Raw genomic sequence first — 23,317 nt, 5'->3', positions numbered from 1 at the left:
GCATTTTCAAACATAAAAAAACATACAGACTTTTAAAAGCATACTTGTTTCTTTTTAGTGAAGTGATTACCTTTTGTGCACGTACTTTAAAACAGAAGGTATAGAAACATTTGTAGGTAAATTTGTAGGTGAGATTATATTTACTTTATCAGCAGCTTTCTGTGCTACAGTTCATTACAGGTCAACTGCTATTTGGAGTCAGCTATTTTTTTTGTGATTCTTAAACAATTTGGGGAATGTATGTTTTTGTGTGTATGCATGTCTGTTCCTGCATGTGTGTCTATCTGTGCACACACATGAGTTCCACTGTTGGGCGCGGGGAAGGAGTTGCTAGCTGGATGAGGAATGTTCTGAGTGGGCGCGGGGAAGGAGTTGCTAGCTGGATGAGGAATGTTCTGAGTCTCTTGCTTAAAGCCCTGTCTGAGGTCTGGGGATGTGATCTTATTTGGGGGCCCTGGACTGCTTGGTCACCATGTCCCTATTACTGCCAGATTACAAAAGATGTCAGGAGGTCTGAGTTTTAATGCCATGCAATTTGTAATTTGGGGCCACTCAATATCTTTGAGCCTCAGTTTCCTCATGTGCGAAATAAAGATATTTTACCAGAGTTTTTTAGGTTCCTAGATTGGCCCTTTTAAAATGTTACTAAAAGAGCTGAATGATGTGCTGAAACGAATGACTGAGCTACATCCAAGTTCCCTGCCATACAACTTGATGTTTGCTAATTTCTTGTCTTAGTCTGATCCTCTCCCAAAGAGGTTTTTGAAGGGTGCTTAAGTTAAAGTAATTGTCATTTTTCTCCATAAGACTGTTAAATAAAAATTAGCTTATGTTTAGAAAGAAAAATGCAAGTGTTGTCTATTTTTAGCAGATAACATAGAGGATTAAGGCCTGGACAAAATGGAAACTCTGAACAAAAAATTCCTTTGGTTTTGGTGCTGCACAGTGGAATCTAGTAATAAAGGATTATTTTAGAAAGGAATTACCTTGTTGGAAAAGTTTGGATGTTTCGAAAGAGAATGAGATGAGAATAGAATAGTAATGGCTGCATTAAATACAAATAAGTGGTGATGATAATACTCCAGTGTTATTTAGATAGACTGCCTGTCTTTTTCATTTTGGGGAATACTTCATTCCTACTTTGCAAAATATGCCTCAAATTTTCATCTATCTCCAGACTCCATTCCAGCTGGACCACATGCTAAGAATCACTGCTTTAGAAAATCTCACCAGTGGTTGATTTAAATGGCTTGGTTCACATGAAGTGAAGGCCATACTCACAAACTGTGAGATTGTGACTGGAGCCAAAATCGAGAGTCGCCCGTTCAACTGACTGAGCCACCCAGGTGCCCCCATGTTTGTTTGTTTTAATGTTTATGTATTTATTTTGAGAGAGAGAGAGAGAGAGAGGGAATGAGCTGGGGATGGACAGAGAGAGAGAAAGAGAATCCCAAGCAGGCTCCCTGCAAACAGCACAGAGCCCCACAAAGGGCTCGATCTCACCATGAGATCATGACCTGAGCTGAATTAAGAGTTGGATGCTTAACTGACTGAGCCACCCAGGTGCCCCAAGGCTATGGTCTTAAGACCCAGAGACCCTCCTAGAATGAGATCATTTTTTCCTTACTGTGTAGGGGTAGAGTATCTTGATGATCAGCTTTTGTTTTATTTTTTCTCTAAATGAATCTCCCAAGATCAAGTGCAGGAAGGGAAAAGATCGTATCCCAAATTAAGTCTGTATGTAACATAGTTTTTAACTATTTTGGTTTTGCTTTTTAAAATACTTTTGGGGGTGCCTGGGTGGCTCAGTCAATTGCGCATCAACTTTTGAATCCACTCAGGTTGTGATCCCAGGGTCGTGGGATCTAGCCCCGTGTGGGGCTCTGGGCTGCATGTGCAGCCTGCTTAATATTCTCTCCGTCTCTCCTTCTGCCCCTCTCCCAGCTTGTGCACTTATGCTATCTCTCTAAGATAAAAATATTTTAAAAAAATAAAACATTTTTGGGATATCACTTGAAAATTTAAATAAGAGTTGAAGGTTGAAATCACCTGTTTCCTTTAAACTTTGGCTCTTTACGAGTTACAGTGTGGCCAGGGTAAGACAGTGAGGTAAAAGATGCTTAGGCTTTTTCTATGGTCAGAACGATTTGGAGTCTATTACTTACTAGCTGTGTGATTCTGGTAAATTGCTTGAACTATGAGTTCCAGTTTCCTTAACTATTAACAAAAAGTTGAAGAGTGTGGTAAGAATTGCAGATCATGTGTGGTGTGTATATACCTGCCATATGGTATATAGATGCTTGCTTTGTGGTAGCTGTGAATATTGTTAGTAAGTTAAACATATGTATTGTCGCTATAGAAACAGTTTTTTTTTTCCTTATGACCAGCTGCTTGATAACACTTCCACTACCTTGTTCTGGGAGTAATTGGGTTCAAAGTGCTGTTTTGCTGCTGACCAGTGGGGTAGCCCTGGATATAAAAGCAACTTTGATTGGCCTTGGTTTCATTATGTAAATAGTAACTGTCATAATTGTAGTCTTTATGTTCTCTTTGAATTGTAAAATTTGGTGGTATTAGAAAGATAACCATTATATAAAATATGCACATTTCTAATTTTGACATAAGATTTATCAGTGACTAAGTTTTCTTAGCTAAAATGCTTATATCATGGACTAGAAAAGAGTTACTTAACTATTACAAAATTTAAAGAAAATTTGAAATACTTGTTTTAAAAATAAGATTGGCATTTAATTTAATTTAATTTTACTGTATTTATTTGTTTTGTTGGGAGGATACAGTGTACTTTATTGATGTGGATGACAAAGTGGGGCTCCCTAAGCCCCTCTTCTTCAGAGGGTCTAGGATGGAAACTGTGTCAAGGTCAAGAGGGGTCTCGTTGTGTTAGGGGATGATTTGTGGCAAGGACTCTCTAGCAGCTGAGGGCTTCCCTCTCTCTCTTATGCTTTCAATGGGGCTGGTCCAGGGGACTCTTATTTCTTGGAGGCCATATGGAACATAAAATCCATTGCCTGGTTGCTATAGCCAAATTCATTGTCGTACCAGGAAATGAGTTTGATACAGTGGTCATTGAGGGCGGTGCCAGCGCAGGTATTAAAGGTGGAAGAGTGGGTATCACTGTTAAAGTTGCAGGAGACAGCCTGGTCCCCAGTGGAGCCCAGAATGCTCTTGAGGGGGACCTCTAATGCCTGCTTCACCATCTTCTTGATGTCATCATGTTTGGCAGCTTTCTTTAGGCAGCAGGTCTGGTGTCCATGGCTGACACATTGACGGTAGGGTCATGGAAGGCCAAACTAGTGAGTTTCCTGTTCAGCTCTTGGATGACTTTGCCCACATCCTTGGCTGTAGAAGCAGAGATGATGACCTGGGCAGCCCCTTAACCATCATGCCACAGCTTCCCATTGGGGCCACCTACAGTCTTCTGGGTGTCATTGATGGCCTGGACTGTGTCATTAGTATTTTCCTGATTCCAAAGTTTTCGTGGATGATCTTGGCCGAAGGAGCTGAACAGTTGGTGGTACAGGAGGCATTGCTGACAATCTTGAAGGAGTTGTCATACTTCTCATGGTTCATGCCCATCACAGACATGGGGGTATCAGCAAAAGGGGTAGAGATGATGATCCTCTTGGCCCCACCCTCCAGTGAGCCCTAGTCTTCTCCATGGTAGGGAAGAAACCAGTGGGATTCTACAACATATTCAGCACCAGCATCACCTTGTTTGATGCTGGAAGGATCTCCCTCCAGGAAGATGGAGATAGGCTTTCCACTGATGACAGGTTTTCTGTTTCCAGCCTTGACTGTGCCATTGAATTTGCCATGGGTGGAATCATACTGGAACATGTAGACCATGTATTTGAGGTCAGTGAAGGGGTCATTGATGTCAACAATATTAACTTTGCCAGAGTTAAAAGCCGCCCTGGTGACCAGGTGTCCTATGTGGCCAAATCCATTTTCTCTGACCTTAACCATCCTTTCTCAGGGATCTGGCTGGCACTGCACAAGGAGATGTGACTGTCGGTTGAACAAGGAGGAACAGAGAAACTGGGCTTCGAATTTTAATATCTGCATGTTCTCCTTATAAAGAATTTTTTCTTACTTTTTAAGTTGAGCAACCTCTTGAGAAATTAACTGACTTAATGAAGAGTCCATATTTGTAATGGGCCATATTCAAAAAACCTGTGTACTACTCTGTTTTTGTTTTTTTTTCCCTTTTAGAATAAAATCATTAAAAAATATTTTTTTTAACGTTTATTCATCTTTGAGAGACAAAGACAGAGCATGAGCGAGGAAGGGGCAGAGAGAGGGAGACACAGAATCTGAAGCAGCCTCTAGGCTCTGAGCTGTCAGCACAGAGCCCGATGTGGGGCTTGAACTCATGAACCGTGAGATCATGACCTGAGCTGAAGTCGGAGGCTCAACCGACTGAGCCACTCAGGCACCCCTAAAATCATTTCTGACTTGAATATTAATCTGCCGAATTAATTAATGAATACCACTTATGCCTGTTCAGTCTCTTAACTCCAGAAGTTTTACTCCATTGTTAATGATTCATGAGATATTTGATTTGAAAGGTAAATCATTGTGGGACTACCAGGCAGTGTATGCCTTTTGAAACATACAGTATATCCCTTGCCACAAAGATTTAATTAGTAAGTAAATATAATTAAACCTTTAAAGATTTTTTTTTTTTTTAATTTTTAAGTATTCTCTATACCCAACGTGGGGCTTGAATTTCTAACTCCAAGATCGAGAGTCCCATGTGTTACTGACTGAGCCAGCCAGGTGCCTCTAATTAAACCTTTAGATCTAACTTCCAGTTTATAGGAAATGTTAGGAATAGAGGAGTATATTATAATAAGGTAAATGCAGACAAAGTGAATGTAACGAAAAAATAGGTGAGGGTTGTTATAGAGTAAATGACTTATGTTAAGCCTTTTCTGCATATAGGTTCACTCTAGCATAAGTTTCATATTGCTTAAAAAGAGTGCATATTATTCAAATCTTTGTTTTCCTTTTATGGTTATCTTGTTTCAAACACTGTAAAAACCTGTAGGTTGTTTGTTTTGTTTTGACTAAGAAGAACTTTTTAGGCAAGACTTACTTGTACTTTAAAGGAGCAGTCTTCAAAATGTACTGAACATTGTCTGGTAAGAGGTGATTATAAATGTTTATAATTTTCTTTGGTGGGCATTTTTTTTTTGTTAAAGGGAAGAAGATCTGTAAGACATATTTATCATACATGTAAGGTTTTTTTTTCTACGTTTTTCAATTAGGAGTATTTGTGAAAGTATTACACACTCTTTTAGAAGGCAATGGAAATGAAGTTCTTCTGTAATCTCTTGTATATGTTCATTACATTTAAAGAACAGAGTCAACTACTAATGTAATTATTTCTTTTAGCATTTACATTAAAAAAAATTTTTTTAATGTTTTATTTATTTTTGAGAGCAAGAGAGACAGAGCACGAAGGGGGAGGGGCAGAGAGAGAGGGAGACACAAAATCTGAAACAGGCTCCAAGCTCTGAGCTGTCAGCACAGAGTCCATTGCTGGGCTTGAACTCACAGACTGCAAGATCATGACCTGAGCTGAAGTTGGACGCTTAACCGACTGAGCCACCCAGGTGCCCCACATTTAATTTTTTTTTTTATGAAAGTATAGTTGTCACACTATATTACATTAGTATCAGGTGTAGTGATTGAACAACTCTATGTGCTATGCTCATCACAAGTGTAGCTATCATCTCTCACCATGCATTGCTATGGTAATACCAATTGATTATGTTCCCTATTCTGTACCTTCCATCCCATGACTTACTTAAATTCTGTAACTAAAAGCCTGTAGCTTCCAGTCCCCTTTACCCCTTTGTGCCCATTCTCCTACTCACGATAAGAAGTGCGCCTGTGTGTATATGTGTATGTTTGGAGGGAGGGGGAGAGAGAGAGAGTGTGCATGCAAGAACACTTCTACAGTATTAGAATTCATCTCAACTTAAAGATATTTATTGAGCATCTTTTATGTCCTAGGCACTGATTGGTGCAGTTGGGGTGTAGAGATGTATATTAGTCCTTTGGTCGCTTATACCCAGAGAATTTCCCTCAGTTGCTTCTGGTCTCTTTCTGCCTCTTCTGGTCTTTCCATCTCTAGACTGTTTTACTACTACAATTTTGTCCTTGTCACTTAACTTCAAAGCACCTCTAGACTCTTTTTCCTTCACTAACCCTCTTTAAATCTTCCTTTGCTTTGAATTCCTTGGGATGACTGATTCTAAATACACCTGTAACTTGCCACATTTTTCTTTAGTTGGTTTGCATATATATTACCTCAGTTAATAAATAAGAAAGCTTCTCCAAGACAAATAATTGTAATCTATAATTCTAAAAGTATTTTCCACAATTTTTTTCTCCTTGAGCTAATATAGTTCTGAGCCCCTTGATGGGGCTCAACGTACAGTTACGTTGAATTAAATAGAAAACTAAGGCCTTTTTCTTAATCTTTGATCTACTGGTGATTGGGAAGACCAGACACACAAGACATCCCGTGCACAACTATAAAACATTTAAGTGTAAAAAATGAAAAACTTCCAACTTGAATGAATAAGTGGTTTTGAGGGGTTGTTCTGCTATGTTGTAACAGTTAACTGTAGCTTATAGTTAACTCTGATATTTAGGCCCATTGTGACCTCAGTGGTTCACACCTTAGCACCTAAAATAATTACTAGATAGATAGTGGATGGGCTCATATGAGCTAGTATTCTCTGGGGTGGCTACTTCCTGGTGTCTCCTCTAATACATCATTAATGTTAGTGAACCACTGTAAAACATGTTATCGCTAAGGATGATGAGCCATCCCATACCTTTATATTTTCATAAACTTTGTAGGTAAAGGTGAAACAGTGAAAAGCCCTCTTAAAGTAAGCAAAGTAAAATGGAAGTAGCATTCTGTATTGGAAGATACTGTTTATGGGAGCACCTGGCTGGCTCCGTCAGAAGAACATGTAACTCTTGATCTTGGAGTTGTGAGTTTGAGTCCCACGTTGGGTGTCGAGATCACTGAAAAAAAAAAAATAAAAGAAGATGCTGTTGATGGTAGAGTTAGTTCTCTTACCACTCCAGTATCTTACCTGTGCTATTGCATTTATGACTATTTAGATGGATGTCTTAGAGCTCAGTCACTTCATCTCTTCATTCTGGTGTTCCTCTGTTCATTTTACAGGTAGCCTGTGTCCTTTTTGAATAATTATTATTTGAGTCAAAATAAAATTAAGCTTACTTGGTGTTTTTTGTTGTTGTTTCATAAGGCACAGTTGGTAGATCTGAAATCTGAACTGACAGAGACCCAGGCAGAAAAAGTCGTGCTGGAGAAAGAAGTCCACGATCAGCTTTTACAGTTGCACTCTATTCAGCTGCAGCTTCATGCTCAAACTGGCCAGAGTGTTGACTCTGGTACCATTAAGGCAAAACTGGTAAGTAGTTTAGAAGGTAACATATACGTACATATATTTTAGAGGGCAAAGAGCACGGTTTTTAATGAGGCTTTTGACTATAAAAGGTAATATGTGCTCATGGTGGGAAATTCAGAAAACACAGGAGATGTAAAGATCTTTGTGATCATCCACTGTCTCATCACCTGGGGGTGATAAGTGATAACATCAGTAAGCAACTGATACTTAGAATAGGATTTTGTTTTCTTCTTTGAAAATCTCTGTGTACATACATTTAAAAGATATTTGTGATTATAACACGTAAACATTTTTTTCCCCTGTTGGATCAGTTAGGATTAAGTTCAGCTGCATATAACAGAAATCCAAGTAACACTAGGATTATTCTTGAATAGTACAAACTGTTTTCTCTCAAGCCCCGAGATAGGTAGTCTAGAGCTGATATGATAGCTCTACAGAGACTGGGTGTCCAGGTTCTTTTTATTCTTGTGTTCTGCCATTTTTAGCTCATAGTTTCCATCTTTAGGATTTCTTTATTCCAGGCAGGAAGAAGGAAGAATCTAAGAAAAGGGCAAAAGGATGCTTCCAGGCTGCATTAGCCTTCTTTAAGGAACTCTTCATGAAACCCTCCTCAGCGATTTTTGCCAATCAGTTTAGCCATCTCGTTGGCTATTGGGACTTGCATTTTGGCCTCTTATTTGGTCACATGACCACCTCCAGTAAAACTGGAGTTCTGTTAATAAGGATGAAGGGGAAAATGGAATTGGGTGCCAACCAGTGGCACATTTTTTCTGTTGCTCTTCATAGAAGCACTTTTCCTGTCACTAAACATTTTGTAATGTTTGTATAATACTCATTACATAAATTTTCCATAATTAACCTTTGCCTTCATAATATAGGTTGTTTAAATAGAAAAAATTTTTTAAGTCTCATGTCGGCTTAATCTCTCATGTATTAAGTGTGCACTATGTGCCACTTTGTTGACCACAGGGGACACAGCAGTAAGGCAGGTACAGCTTGGGAGAGGTGAAATGGGATGATGATAGTAATACATTTTTAAGTTTTCCCTGTTTTCAGTTAATTCCATTTGATTGGTTGATTAGTTTCTAATACTGATGGGTTAGAATTTATTTAAATGAATGTTTACATGCTCCTTAAACCTTTACAATTCAGAAATTCTATGGATCTAAGTTGGTAGTCTTGTTTTGTTTAACTGAAGTGACTTAGATTTGTAACTGCTTCTTTGGGATGTTTGCTATTAACATTGAGCAACAATGTACGTTTTCAGTAGAAAAGAATTGAGGTGTTAACATTAGATCTTAATCAGGGTGCTATAGTCAAAAGGCACTGAACTAGTTGAGTTGACTAATTTTGGTAAAACAAAAAATTTTAATGCTATCTAGTTACTGTTGCTTATGGATTTGCAAATATATTTGTTCTAATGAACTTCATCCAAATGATATTCAACATATGGGAATTTTCCTTATAATGATTATACCGCTAGATAAATTCATTTGTTTGACATTTTTCTAATTATGAAACTTTTTTCTTATATCTTAAGTCTGTCCCCTCTGTGGAGGAGCTGGTAAGTGTCCCGTTTCTGTTTTGCTTTAATATGTCATGCTGAAGTGTTCTTAGTGTCTTATTTGCATATTGTGTGTTGTCACTTTGTATTTGAAAACGATGGTCATGATGGTGATTTTTTCATGTGCCAGTACCTGAAAAGTTCAGTTGGTGGCCCTTCGTTCTTTTTCGCTACATGTTGTTAAAGATTTTTCTTTTGTTTGTAATTTTATAACCATTATTTGCAGAGCCCATCAATGTTTGACAACTCCTGAGCCTTGTAACTTGCTCAAACCTCTACTTCAAAAGAGCAGTTGGTTTTCTCCCTTGAATATTTCAAAGATACATTAAGCGGAAATAGCTTTTTCCTCTTCTTCTATTTGAGTTTATCCCCAGGAAAAGAATGTGCATGTTGGTTTCTTACTCATCTACTGCATGTGCCATAACCTTTTAGTAGTCTTGGAATAATGTGTGGTCTTTGAAACAACTGAATTTTGAAACTCCTTATCAGAATTTATTTTAGAAAATAACAATATGTAAGTTCTTAATATTTTTCCCACTCTCCCAATCTAATCAGCCTCCAATTTATCTTATGGTTTTATTTCTTTTCAAAATACAGTGTTTGACTATCTAAATACAACATGAGTTTCTTGGTTGTTACCTAATAATAAACAGGCTAACTAAAATATTTTTTTTTCTTTAAATCTAAAAGTGATTAGCTTCAGTTTTCTTTGTCCTTTTCATGCTTACAAATGTTATTTTTAGGCCTAAGAGTTTGCCAGATTCATTAGGTGTTTGAATTGTGAAGACAAAGTGGTGGCTTAATGTTTCTCAGATTCAATAAATATTATGTAAATAGCTCATTGAAGTAATTGTCAAGTAGGTAATTCTTAACGTAAAGTTTATTTAGCCCATAAACCAAAGAATACCTGGCCTTCTAAGAACTCTTTTTCTGACACAGACAGCATTAACCCCAGTAAATGTCATAAAAAAGATTTTTGTTCATGTTATCCAAACTTTGGGGGGTTTTTTGGAATTGATACTTGCCTTTTAGGAAATAGGTTCTGAAATAAATTGCAATTTTAGTAATTCCAAAGTTGTTAGGAGGATTCTAGATTATTCTTCAAATTCTTTAAAAACAGTATCTGGAAGTTAGGTTTTAATGGTTACATTTTTTTTTTTACAGAATCTGAAAAAGGCTGCTAATTAATTTTCTTCTGTTTATAATAATTACAAATATTTTTAATCAAAGACGTGATAAGTATATCCAACATTTGGTAGTTACTCATTTTAGCTTGTATGTTTTTGTGTTTTAAGTTTGTGGTACTCACAGCCTTGTATTTGAATATATCATATAGTGATGTTTGTATCATTTATTGATATACTGTTGTCAGAACAGTTGACCAAAGCAGACAGTTAAATTAGTACCAAAATATATTCCATGAGTTGTTAAAAGTTTTTAGAATTTATTTTTCAGCTTCTTAATATCCAGAATAAAAAGGGAAATAATTACAATAATCAGTACCCATACAGTAGAAACTATCACTTGCCATTTGCTCAAGATAAAAATCTTTCTGGTGCTGAGGTAGATTTTTTTTTTTAAATAAGATTTTTTTTAAGTTTATTTTCAGAGAGAGAGAGAGAATGAGAGAGAGCACGCGTGCATGGGGAGGGGCAGAGAGAGGGGGTGTGGAGAGAGGCTCTGTACTCCTCGAAGAGCCTGACGTGAGGCTTGATGTCATAACCGTGAGATTGTGACCTGAGCTGAAATCAAGAGTCAGATGCTTAACTGACTGAACCGCCCAGGTGCCCCTAGATTTTTAAGTCTCACAAAGGGGACATAGTAAACAGTGTCTTCACAGCTCATCAACAAATATAGCCACATTGTCACTGATTCTGTGAATCAGTGAGTTGGTAAAAACAGTTCTGTAAGGCAGTAAAAACACTTCTACTTAGGATAAATAAATGGAAGTTTACAGTGTTTGGATAGTTTTCTTGATCCAAAAGTAACACTTAAAATATCTATCAGGGCCATTATTAAACTCTCAGAAGAGTTTTGTTTGGCCACACAGTTTGTGTGTGTATTTGAACTTGACTGCCTTTAGATTTTGTACCTTCTGTTTTCCATTCTACTTTGTTTTGTATTGGCCTGTCTGTTTTGTGTTTGGGTCCTGAAGGCATTTGCATTAGTAACTCCTGATTTATAGGAATAGACATACTGTACTTTATATCATTTTAAGGTAAATTGAACATTATTTCTCACATGTGAGCTTGTGATAAAAATTTGATGGCAAAGATCTTGAGGTTTTATACTCTGGCTAACACTTGTAATTCACGTATATGGGCTGTCTACCAAGTGGAGCATACGATGGTATCCTTTTATGAGAGCTAAAAATGGATGTCCATCCTACCTCATAATAGGCAAGTGGGGCCCTGTTTTCCTCAGCAAACAGTTCTTCATTCACTTTAACATATGGACAAATAGATGAGTCAGATCCCCCAATTCAGTGATAATCTGTACCATACATATGCTTATGTAGAGAAATTTTTTAACGTATGTTTCAATGCAGTTGTTACCAGCATTTTTCCATGACCACCAAATGTTCTTTATTTATTATTTTTTTCCATCAAGTGTTCTTTAAAAAATTAGAGTATGTGTTCTAATTTAAGCAGTGCAACTTTCTTGTAGTCCTCTCAGGTAAATTAGCTGTGGAATCTATTCCACCGCTGAAGGATTTTGACTTGTTTATAGAATTGTTGCATTAAAGCTAAATAAATGTTTGGGTACAACCACCAGTGTGACTATTTTTATTTTAGTCTAGGTTCTTGCATCATTCTTAGAAAGTAAATAGAGAACAGATTCAATTATTCATTGAAACCACTCCTATTAGTATATGATGACATTAGCTTAGAGAAGACTAACTCTCTTAGTATCCTCAGTGTCAAAGTACTCCAAGGCATGCAATTATCTTATGTGGAAGTGGTCCCGGTACCTTCTGGTACTAGTTAAAAAGAACTGTGTCCAAATCTTTGTTCCATTTTACAGAAACAAAGTGGTAACTTTTATCATATGCTTTCATTGTTGGTATTGTAGATTGTGCGCTTTTATGTATTCTGAGGAAATTGGTCTGTTGTTAAAAAGCCTTAAATGTATTTTCATTAAATTTGCTGGTTTTTTTATTTTTTAATTAGGAGAGAGAGCTTGAAGCAAACAAAAAAGAAAAAATGAAAGAAGCTCAACTTGAAGCTGAAGTGAAGTTGTTGAGAAAAGAGAATGAAGCCCTTCGTAGACATATAGCTGTTCTCCAGGCTGAAGTTTATGGGGCAAGACTGGCTGCCAAGTACTTAGATAAGGAACTGGCAGGAAGGTGTGTAAAAAACGGGTACCCTTGTATTCTTAGGTAACGAATTGGGTATTTAATGAGGTTGACTCTTAACCTCTTGTGATAAATGAAACATTAATCTTTACCTTAAGACTTATTTTACAGTTTGTTATAGCTTACTGTTAACTTAATATTGATAGCATTATATATTGCAGATTTATTTCGCTGTACTACATAAATATTTCTGGTTTACACGCGCACACACACGCTTGATAGGAACTTACTATGAAATGCTAATAACTCCAGATCTGCACTTTTCAGCCATTTCGTGCCTTGAAACCATAAAAGATGATGTTCACATATACAGCATGACTTCCATAAGAAATTTTTTCTGTGATCGTTGAAACCCAGTCTTTCTTGACCCTTTAAAACATGTTTGAATGGCAGTGATTTTATTATAATAAAACAGTTCTGCTTGCATTAATTTTTTTACAAATAACTACTCACAAACTTTGGTGATTTATTATTGTTGGTAAATAATTTTTTACTCCTTGTTTTGATATCATGTTAAGAACTGATGTGGAGCAAATAAAAATAATTTCTGTCATGTTGAAGTGAAGATTTTCTAGTAACTTTTACCATATTTAAAATAATCATTTTGTAAAAAGAAGCTATCATTAAAAGAAACGTTTTTGTACGGTTAGTTTCATGTGAAGACTAGTAGTCAGTAGTATCTGATTTTATTGCCCTGCCCTGACTGCACGCAAGACATGAAACATGTTCACTGACATTAGTCTCAAAAGTTGTTTTTTAGATGCATTTGAATGAAGTATGTGATTAGAAAAGGTCTCATTCATTCTTTGTTTTTAAAACTGGTTTTCCCTTGAAGACATCTGTTCTTTTCAGAGTTTTCATATTTTACAAATCTGAAAGCCATCAGGAGGTTCCTGAATAGTAGTTTTAATACTAACTTAGGTATATGTAAAAGCTACTTGCATTCAGTAATTCTTGTGAATTCTCTCTGTAATAAAAATTATAGTAATGAAAAACTAACTGAATTAACTCTTTTCCCAATATAAAGGGTCCAACAAATACAATTACTAGGACGAGATATGAAGGGACCAGCTCATGATAAGCTTTGGAACCAGTTGGAAGCCGAAATACATTTGCATCGTCACAAAACTGTGATCAGAGCCTGTAGAGGACGTAATGATCTGAAACGACCAATGCAAGCTCCTCCAGGCCACGTATGTTTGCTCTGTTCCTGTTTCTTACTTAGCCTCTTCTTTTCTTTAGTCAGAAATCCTTTCCATTTTTTTTTTATTCTAGTAGTATTTAAAACCATTACTTAAAAAGTAAAAGTGGAATTAAACTTATTTAGAGCAGATACATATAGTTCTTTTCTGACTTATCTTGAAATGCCCTAAAAGTAATGTTTCTGAAAACTTAACTGTTGCTAGCAAATATATATTACTTTTACTTTGGCTCATATTTCAGAGTTTTCCTGGATCATAATTAGGCATGTTTAAGTTTGTTTTTCAAGCTTAGCAGAGAACTTGTGGTCGTATTAATAAATTGGCAAGTATTTTGGGGGTAGTTTATAAAATACTTTTTGGTAACTAGATTTAACTGTAGTTTTTGAACTAACATTTACACCTGTTTGGTCTTGAATTAAGGTGGAATTTGAGATCTGTGTCCAATCGTCTGTTTCTGTAGCTACCATTGTACAAGAGCTTTTCTATCTGGATAAATCTTTATTAAATTTCATTACTACAGCTGCCTGATAATAAAAGCCTTACCATAATAAAATTTATGCATGTCTGACTCCTACCCAATGGCTTGCATATCTTCATACCAGATAAAGCATGGCCTTAAACAGTTAAAGTATTTGTTGCCTCTGCAAAGATTATCATAAGAAGAATTGATATGTACGTGAACTTGGTGGGCAAAGAGTGAGAATTACAATGTCAGACATTGGGGACCATTAACTTCTAGGCAGTGGCCAAGTGACAAAAATTATTTTATGCTAAATAAAGGCTTATGAACTTTAATCTGATAAACATGGGATTTTTTAATAAAATGGTAGACTGAAGATTTAACATTATTTTGACAAATTACTTTGGTATAGTGAAGAGGATATACCGGGAGAGGGCCTAATTAGAGTCGAGGAGATACGTTAGGAAGATACTTTAGTAAGCTGAGGAGAGAGTGATGGACAAAGAGGAAGTGTATTTGAGAGGAAGGACAGGTTTGAGAGAAATAGCATCAAGGGGACTTGGTGATTAACTGCTTTTGGTTAAGTAGGTGAATGAGAAGGAAGAGTAGTCTAGGTATTTAGTGTGGGCAGTTCAGTGAGATGATGGCATTCGTTTATAAAGCAAACAGAAGAAAGGAAGATTTGGGGGGAAATATGAGATTTGTTTTAGCATGTAGTGTTTGAGGTCCCATTGGGTCAAACAAAATGTGTCCCATTGGGTATATGACTCTGGAATTTAGGAGAAGTCTGAGTTGAAGAAATATGAGGGAAATCATCTATCTGTTATAATCAAAACAATGGAATTGATTAACCCAGGGAAATGTGTGGAAAATAAAAAGAATAGGGGTTCTCGGGTGGCTCATTCGGTTAAGCGCCCGACTCTTGATTTCGGCTCAGGTCATGATCTCACAGTTCATGAGCTCGAGCCCCACCTATAGGGTTCCTCACTGACAGTGCGGAGCCTGCTTGGGATTCTCTTCCTCTCCCTCTCTCTCTGCCCTTCCCACTCTCTCTCAAAATAAATAAATAAACCAAATATATTGGAAAAAGAAAGAAAAGACAGGAAAAGAAAAAGAATAGGAGGCCAAGGATGGAAAGAAACTTTTATGGAGTGAGGGAAAGAAATGGATCATTTAAAGGGAGGATTTTGAGATGGACCTGTCAGATATAAGCCATCTGGGAAAGTACTATAATAGAAACCAAGGAAAAGAGGGTTCCAAGGAGGTAGGGTGATGAACAGTATCAACTTTGTGCAAGGTTTAAGAAGGGTAGTAACTAAAAAGTGTGCATTAGATATAGCCATGTTGGTTGCCAGTGACTGTAGAGAAGACAGTTTTAATTAATGGAGCAGGTGGGGGCAAAACCCTAATTACAGTGACTGGAATAGTGAATGTGAGAGGCAAGGAAGTAGATACAGTTAAGTTTGACTTCGTGTGAAGGTTAAGGAAAGATGGAGGGAAGATAATAAAAATAATAGGTGATTGAAATGTTTTTATTTTGTTTTGTTTTATGTTTTTACGTGGATAGTATTTTAAAGCTGGAAAAGGCTTAGAATTTGTTTATATGCAGAACAGGGCTGGAGCTTAACAGAAAGGAAAGAATAAAGGTACCAGAGAAAGAATTATTAATGGAGTAAAGTCCTTTATTTAAGAAGTAGACTCCAGAGCTCAGAATGGAAAATTAGTGAACCAATTAGGAATTTGTTTTTCAGTTCTACAAGTTAGTTAAAATGGTTGTAGATCTTTAATGATATTTTTCTAATGAAAATAAACATTTTATCAACTTTTATTTCTTGAAGATATGTGCTCATCAGTTCATTCCTGGCAATAGTTTCCTTTGTAATGTCCTACAATTTAAAAGATGAGCAGTATAAAAAAATTACCCTAAGAGTGAGAAAATCATCTATACATTTCACTATATTAACAGAACAACTGTTTTCATTTTTCTATTTTACCTAGTAATTTCTTAACACTTTACTGTGTATCCATTCCAAGAAATTAATAAAGATTTCTAAAAGCAACTTATATAGCATGGGTTTATTCTATTTGATATATCTTTTAAGTAGTACTAATTTTTCTTCTTTTTTTCCCCTAATAAGGATCAAGACTCTTTAAAGAAAAGCCAAGGTGTTGGTCCAATTAGAAAAGTTCTCCTCCTTAAGGAAGATCATGAAGGCCTTGGCATTTCAATTACAGTAAGAAGTAGTGCTTCCAGTCTCCTTTTCTATAGTTATGTAGTCTAATCATGCTTCTGTGTTGGACATCCTTGGGAAACAAAGCGTTCTGGATATATTCTCTAAGTAAATAAGTTTATCCCCCTGGGCACCAACACTTTTGTGTAAACTTTTTTTTTTTTTTTTTGGTATGTAAATCTTCCTAATGACCATTAAGTACTACTTTAGTAAAATTACTACTTTTTTCAGTATAATTTAACATTTTCATTATGCCTCGGGTCATAGTTCTATACAGTATCCTATTATTGCCTTTAGGAGCCTTTGGGAATGGATCTGTTTTCTTCTGTGTTAAATGGCTCCATATTGTATTGTTCTTTTCTCTGGAGTGTATGTGTGTTATCTTTCTCTTGTCACATTTCTTTGCTGTCAGATTTCACTGGCTCTTGGGTGCAAATATCCTTTCTAAATCTGATGCCTTTACAAACATTTATCTTGGCCAACATTTCTGAGAGCAACCTGTTAGGAAAAAGTAATATATTTGGAGTCATTTGCTGTTGTTTAGTGCTTTGTTCCAGATGAATGAATAAGATGGCTTTACAACTATCTTTGATTTGGTAATACTTAGACACTGTATAATACTTAGACACTTAGAACTATATAAGTTCATTTGCTTTTTGGTATTGCTTAATGTAGAAATTATTTTTATAATAACAAGTTTATCTGTTAAGGATTTATTGATTACCTACCTACCTTTTTGAATGCACTGCCCTCAAAGAGCATAAATTTTAGGAGAAGTAACACACATATACACAAATATAATACATATATACATACACACACAAATAATTAGGATACAAGCTAGAAAATGAAAGGCACCAAATAACTGCATTTCATCAATTCTTTGTTGCATATTTTTTCACATTTTAGTATCTCTGAAATTGAGATTACACTCTTAGAATGATTTTTGTAGTACATAAAATAATGGTATGTCTTACCATTCATAGTGATGTAGAGTTGATAAAATCTAACAGTGCTGTGGAATATTAATACATAGAATATTTTTATTTATGTTTAAAAGAGTTTAGCCAATATTTTGACTTTGGAATGTGTTTAAGAAACCACATGCATGTTACTGTTTTATTCAGAGAAAACTTTTTGATACTTGTAATAATATATTTACCATTACCTAAGTAGCAAGTAATATTTCACTCAGCATTTATACAGTATAGATACTTATTGAAATGCATTTTTAAGAAGATATTTTATTGTTAGGATGGTATGTGACTATACAAAGAGTAAACTAATTGATTGCCCTTCACCTCCCCCCCCCCCCCCCCCGCTTTTTTTTTTTTTTTTTTGGTCAGGGTGGGAAAGAACATGGTGTTCCAATCCTCATTTCTGAGATCCACCCAGGGCAACCTGCTGATAGATGTGGAGGGCTACATGTTGGAGATGCTATTCTGGCTGTTAATGGAGTTAACCTAAGGGACACAAAGCATAAAGAAGCTGTAACCATTCTTTCCCAGCAGGTAAGTTCCCTTTATGTAATGAAAATTGGATCTATCAATTGGTTCCTTTTGAATCTATTGAATATTTTGTACTTCCCTAGGAGGCTTCTCCAATCATAAAAGTGTTCATATATGGATACTAGGTTCCTTTGCTTTGGGCCTTTTATAGAACACATTCATCCAGATTTACTGAATAAAAAGATTTTATTTGCCTTTTTCCACAGTTGTGTAACTTTTAGCAAGTTTAAGTCCCCTGCTGCAGTGTCCTTATCTGAGAACTGTCAGGATTAAGTATGTTGATTCATTTAGGATGCTCAGAACAGGACCTGGTACTTAGGAAGCAAAACATCATTAATGACTAAAAAACACTATACAAATAGAAGGTATTATAGAAAAAACAATATGCTAGACATAGATTGGTTTCACAGTCATAAATGTTAGAACTGAAAGAGTCCTTAGAAATCATTTAGCCTATCCCTTTTATTAAAAATGAGTAAACTAAGGTTCTTAGGGTTTAAATAATTTGCTCAAGGTTGCAGAGCAAATAAATTATAGACTTTGGATTCATATCCACAAGTCATATTTGTTACCAGGTTAACTTAAGGTGGGTTTTTGTTGTTGTTCTGTTTTTTCCTTCAAGAATAGAGTTGAAGAAATTAGGTGTTGACAGTACATTGAGATTTTTGTTGGGTCATCAGTATGGAATTGAATCTGAAAGTTGAAAGTGAATTTATAGCTTGTTTGGTCCAACCATACATGTGGTGTAAATTTCTACGATATCACTAATCGAACATTTACATTAGAGGGGGACCTATTGATGATAAAGTAGTCCATTCTGTTGCTGTATATTGCTGATTTTTAGAAAGCTCTTCCTCATATTAAGCTTAGAATCCATTTTCATGACTATTATGCACAGACCTAATTCTTTAACCTAGAACTTTACTGAAGACCACTGAATTACCCATCTATCCTCTGAAAATGGTATTTTTAAAGCTTGTCTGCTAAGAGAGATCTAAGAATGCAACCCTATCCTCTTTGTTAGTGTTTTCTTAACCAAACTTGGCTATATCCAGTAGTGTAAGAGTGAGATGAATGGCAGCTGTGATAAAGGAAATACAGACAGGCAGTCATAAACTTTTAAGGAAATGCCACGCACATTTTAAAATTCTGAAGCATAACCTTAAGAGGAGAACCAAAGAGACTGACTTAGTGAGTGGCAGTAAAAAATGACATACTTTCTTTGGAGCAAAGGCAGGACATAATTTTCAGAGTTGCAAATACCAGACTTGTGTATAGTGGTTATAGTCTCTTATTAAATGACTTGGAATGTTTTTTAAACATAAAATAATCTGTAACTTTTTCTCATATGCAAGGTTTTATTCAAGAATAGGGGTACAGATATTACACATTTAGTCTAGTAGAAAAAGTAAGGACTTTGGAGTCAAATTTCTATTTTTTGTTTTACTTGTTCATCATATTGGGAGAATTATCTGCTCTTTCCAGACTCACTCAGGTTTCTCATTCATGTAAAAGAGACTACACTACAATAGGGTCATTCTGAAGATTGAAGGATATAGTTTCGTATAATAAATATGATAATTACTATTATTAGTGACCAGATTACCTTAACACTGTGGTACTCAGTGAAAGTTAAGAAAAGGTTCAAGACCTGTTCAGTAACAACCAGGAAATCGTCATGTAAAGGTTTCTTGAATTAGTCAAGGAAAAGTTTGTGTGATGCCCTTAACTGCAACTTTACTATCTGCCTACTTAGATGGATTTGCCAAATTGCTGTGTAAAGTACAATATGGCAAAATGACTATTCAAGTGAATATTTGTTCCAGAATTTTGTAAGTTGAGTAGTTCAGCATCCTTTTTTTAGTTTAGATCTGTTAGCAAAAATACTGTCATCAGTAAAAAGAGCTACTGTAATATTAAAAGGAAATTACTTAGGATTCACGGGGTTGGTCTGGACGTGATGACCTCTGTGTTCTCTTCCACCTCTTGAGAGTCTAGAAAGGGGGCTACATTTGAACTCTCTTTCTCCTCATGCCTATTACCCCAAGGAATTTGGAAATCCTTTTTGAGTACAATTAAAATAACTTCCTCATTTTCTTTCCTCATTTTAGAGAGGAGAGATTGAATTTGAAGTAGTTTATGTGGCTCCTGAAGTGGATTCTGATGATGAAAATGTAGAGTACGAAGATGAGAGTGGACATCGCTACCGTTTGTACCTTGATGAGTTAGAGGGAGGTAGTAATCCTGGTGCTAGTTGCAAGGACACAAGCGGGGAAATCAAAGTGTTGCAAGGTAAAAATTACTCTAAAAGTTATTTTTAATATATTTATTGTTAGTAAACTTAAGTTTTTAAATGTTTACTTATTTTTGAAAGAGAGAGAGAGCACAAGTGGGAAAGGAGCAGAGAGAGAGAGAAGGAGACACAGAATCCGCAGCAGGCTCCAGGCTCCGAGCTTTCAGCACAGAGCCCGATGTGGGGCTTGAACCCACGGTTCATGAGATCATGACCTGAGCCAAAGTCGGACACTTAACCGACTGAGCCACCCAGGCATCCCTATTATTAATAAACTTTTAAAATACAGATTTTAGATTTCTTTGGTAACACTGTTTTAATGATGGGGAAGCCATCATTAACAGAATGAATGAATGAACAGAATGAACAGAAAACTATAAGCAAACAGAAACTTTGCTTATAGTTTTATTGTACACTGGTCATTATGCCAAAATTTTATTTACATAGAAGTTCTTCTGGATTCTTTTTGGACTTTAAGACAAGTATATTACCAGTTACTGAACTACATGAGATCCTGGAAAAGTAAAAAAAATTCAAGTTTTCGGGACTGAAGTAAAAACCAATATGCCTTTTAGAATAGATTTATCTTAGTGTCATCTTGCTGTCTTAATGCAGATTCTTCTCTCATAATACATTGATTTATAGACTAAATATGAATATGTTATTAGACTGTGGTGATTGTTATTAGAATCCAGATATGTGATCTTGAGGATTTTTGGGTTAATTCCCTTGCTATTATTTACACATATTTTAAAGAAAAATTCTAACCTTTCTTTTACGTAGAGCAGTGGTTCTTAAATTGTGACCCATGGATCTGTGGGGGTCCCCGAGACCCTTCTAGGGGATTCGTGAGATAAAAACTGTTAATAATAATGCTAAAACATTATTTGTGGGTTTTTTGAGTCGATATTTGCACTGATGGTGCAAAAGCAATGGGAGTAAAGCTACCTTTGCCTTAGTACGAATCAAGGCAGTGGTTCTACTACTGTAGGAATCGTTTTCTTCCTTGCCATCTACTCTGAGTAGGAAAAAAAAAAAAAAAGACAGTGACCGCTTCATGAAATAGTAAAATTAACTGTTCATTTTATTAAATCTTGACCCTTGAGTACATGTCTTTTTTAATACCATGTGTTACAAGATGGGAAGGATGCATAAAGCACCGAGTCTGCACGCTGAACTAGGATGCTGGTCTCAAAGAAGAGCACTTAGTGATTAAGTAGCTAGCTGAAGTAGCCGTTTATTTCATGGAAGATGATTTTTTACTTGAAGAATGATAAATTATGGTTGTTCAGGCTATTTGGCAGCCATTTTCTTTCAAAGGAACAAAGCGAGTCCATCACTTCAGGGAAAACAGCTGACAGTATTTATTGCCAATGATAAAATGTCAGCTTTCAAGTGACAATTAGAATTTTGTAAAACATGCATCACCCCACCATAAGCTTGATAGCTTTCCAGTGCTTAACTTGTAAAGTAAGATTGGTGGTAATGTTACTAAATGTGATTTTTTTTTTGATATAGTGAAATGAAATTTGTCAACCTTTGGAATTGCTACATGACTCAGAGATCTAATATTTCTCAAATGACCAGCGTATGATGTTACAAAATCCTGCATGGGTAAAAGCCATTCAAATTGCAAGATAGACCAATGGATTTTGATGTAACAGAATGTGAACACTTTACTGATATGGTTTCAAGTCTATGGTGTCAAATTTTGGTATAATATCAAAGAATATTGACAGTTATCTGAAAAGGCTATTAAAACTAGTCTTCTCCAGGTGCCTGTGTGGCTTAGTTGGTTAAGCGTCCGACTTCGGCTCAGGTCATGATCTCGCAGTTTGTGGGTTTGAGTTCTGCATTGGGCTCAGAGCCTGGAACCTGCTTTGCATTATGTCTCCCCCTCTCTCTGCCCCTTCCCCACTCACGCTCTGTCTCTCTCTTTCAAAAATAAACAAACATTAAAAAAAAACAAACCTAGTCTTCTCTTCCAGCTATATATCTGTGTGAGGATGAACTTTTTATATACTTGTTACAGATGGAACAGAGGCAAATAAGAAAATCCAGCTTCTAGAAAGCCAGACTTTAACAATATTTGTAGAATTGAAAATTATGCTCCTCTTCTGACTGAATTTTTAGAAAATGGAGTTATTTTCCCTAAGGCAAATGCTGTTCATGTTAACATTTGTTGGGCTTATTTTCATTTTTAACAAAGTAATAATTTTTTTAGATTTCTCAGTTTTAATTACTAATATGGTAAATGTCATTAACCCACATAACATTAATAAACCACATGAACAAAAGTCTTTGGAGCCCTCAGTACCTATTAAGAGTGGAAAGGCATCCTAACACCAAAAAAAAATTGAGAACATCTGGTATAGAGTTCTGTAGTGAACTGATGAACGGATGCCCTTCTGATAAGCCTGGATCTTGTGAATTCTCTACGTGTACACAGCAGTAGCAGTTGTGTTCTCCCCGTGCGTCTTGATCAAAACTATTGTGGCAATATGTCAAAACTTTACACTGTTGATCTGCTTTCCCTATGATTTCATTGTCTTTTATCCTTTCTACTATCTGTCGGGATTAGAAGGCTTTGCCCCTCCCTTTTTTGCAGCTGAGGCTAAAAGACTTCTGTCACCTGTGTGAATTGCAGACCACTGAAAGTGTGACTCATATAACTAAAATGTATGCTCTTATGATATATTACTATTAACGGACTCAAACCACAAAATATATCCATTGGTTACTGTTTAGCACATGTCCAGACTTCATAGCTCACTAAGTAGATGACATAATCAACTGTGATTTATTTGCAAGCCGAGTATGTATTTTTTAGATTTACCAAAATTTGTTTTAAATGTTATCTGGACATTGTCTTGCCAACAACCTAGATTTTTAGCAGTAGGCTAGCCTGTGCCTTAGTGCACTGTAGTTAAATCATCTGAAAGCAAAATGTAAAAGAAACATATAACTTACTGTTCAATATATATTTGTATAAGTGGAATTAACTGAATTTTACGATTGTTTGTATCAGTTCCAAGTTTCACGGAAATTCTTGTAGGACATTTTATATAATTTTTTGATAGGTCCAATAAATAATATGAAAAATCTGTACAGTGTTTGATATCTGCTGTAAGAAGAATTCCTCTGTCAGAAATTGCTAACTTGATTAGTTTAGGCCCCATTATTTACCTCATTACTGTTACTAGTTATAGTGGGTACTCCTTTGTTT

At 35.9% G+C, this 23,317-nt stretch overlaps 1 protein-coding gene and 1 pseudogene across 3 annotated transcripts in view; one reads left to right on the top strand and one right to left on the bottom strand.

The window, feature by feature from the left end:
• GOPC (golgi associated PDZ and coiled-coil motif containing) overlaps nt 1–23,317 on the top strand; it is a 39,412-nt gene that overhangs the window by 13,004 nt on the left and 3,091 nt on the right. Inside the window, exons 2-9 of one of the 3 annotated variants that reach the window (XM_023254293.2) lie at nt 7,317–7,481; nt 9,019–9,042; nt 12,213–12,388; nt 13,425–13,590; nt 16,198–16,293; nt 17,637–17,801; nt 19,910–20,090; nt 21,610–23,195. In XM_023254293.2, coding sequence (XP_023110061.1) covers nt 7,317–7,481; nt 9,019–9,042; nt 12,213–12,388; nt 13,425–13,590; nt 16,198–16,293; nt 17,637–17,801; nt 19,910–20,090; nt 21,610–21,617 — 981 coding nt within the window. In that variant the 3' untranslated portion in view covers nt 21,618–23,195. Of the gene's footprint in view, nt 1–7,316; nt 7,482–9,018; nt 9,043–12,212; nt 12,389–13,424; nt 13,591–16,197; nt 16,294–17,636; nt 17,802–19,909; nt 20,091–21,609; nt 23,196–23,317 lie in introns of those variants that run through there. The other 2 variants (XM_011282638.4, XM_011282639.4) reach the window with 2 other exon arrangements.
• On the bottom strand, nt 2,809–4,180 carry LOC109499866 (annotated as a pseudogene).

Source organism: Felis catus, chromosome B2 (genome assembly GCF_018350175.1).
Source record: "Felis catus isolate Fca126 chromosome B2, F.catus_Fca126_mat1.0, whole genome shotgun sequence".
NCBI lineage: Eukaryota > Metazoa > Chordata > Mammalia > Carnivora > Felidae > Felis > Felis catus.
This window is presented reverse-complemented; position numbering and strand designations above follow the sequence as displayed.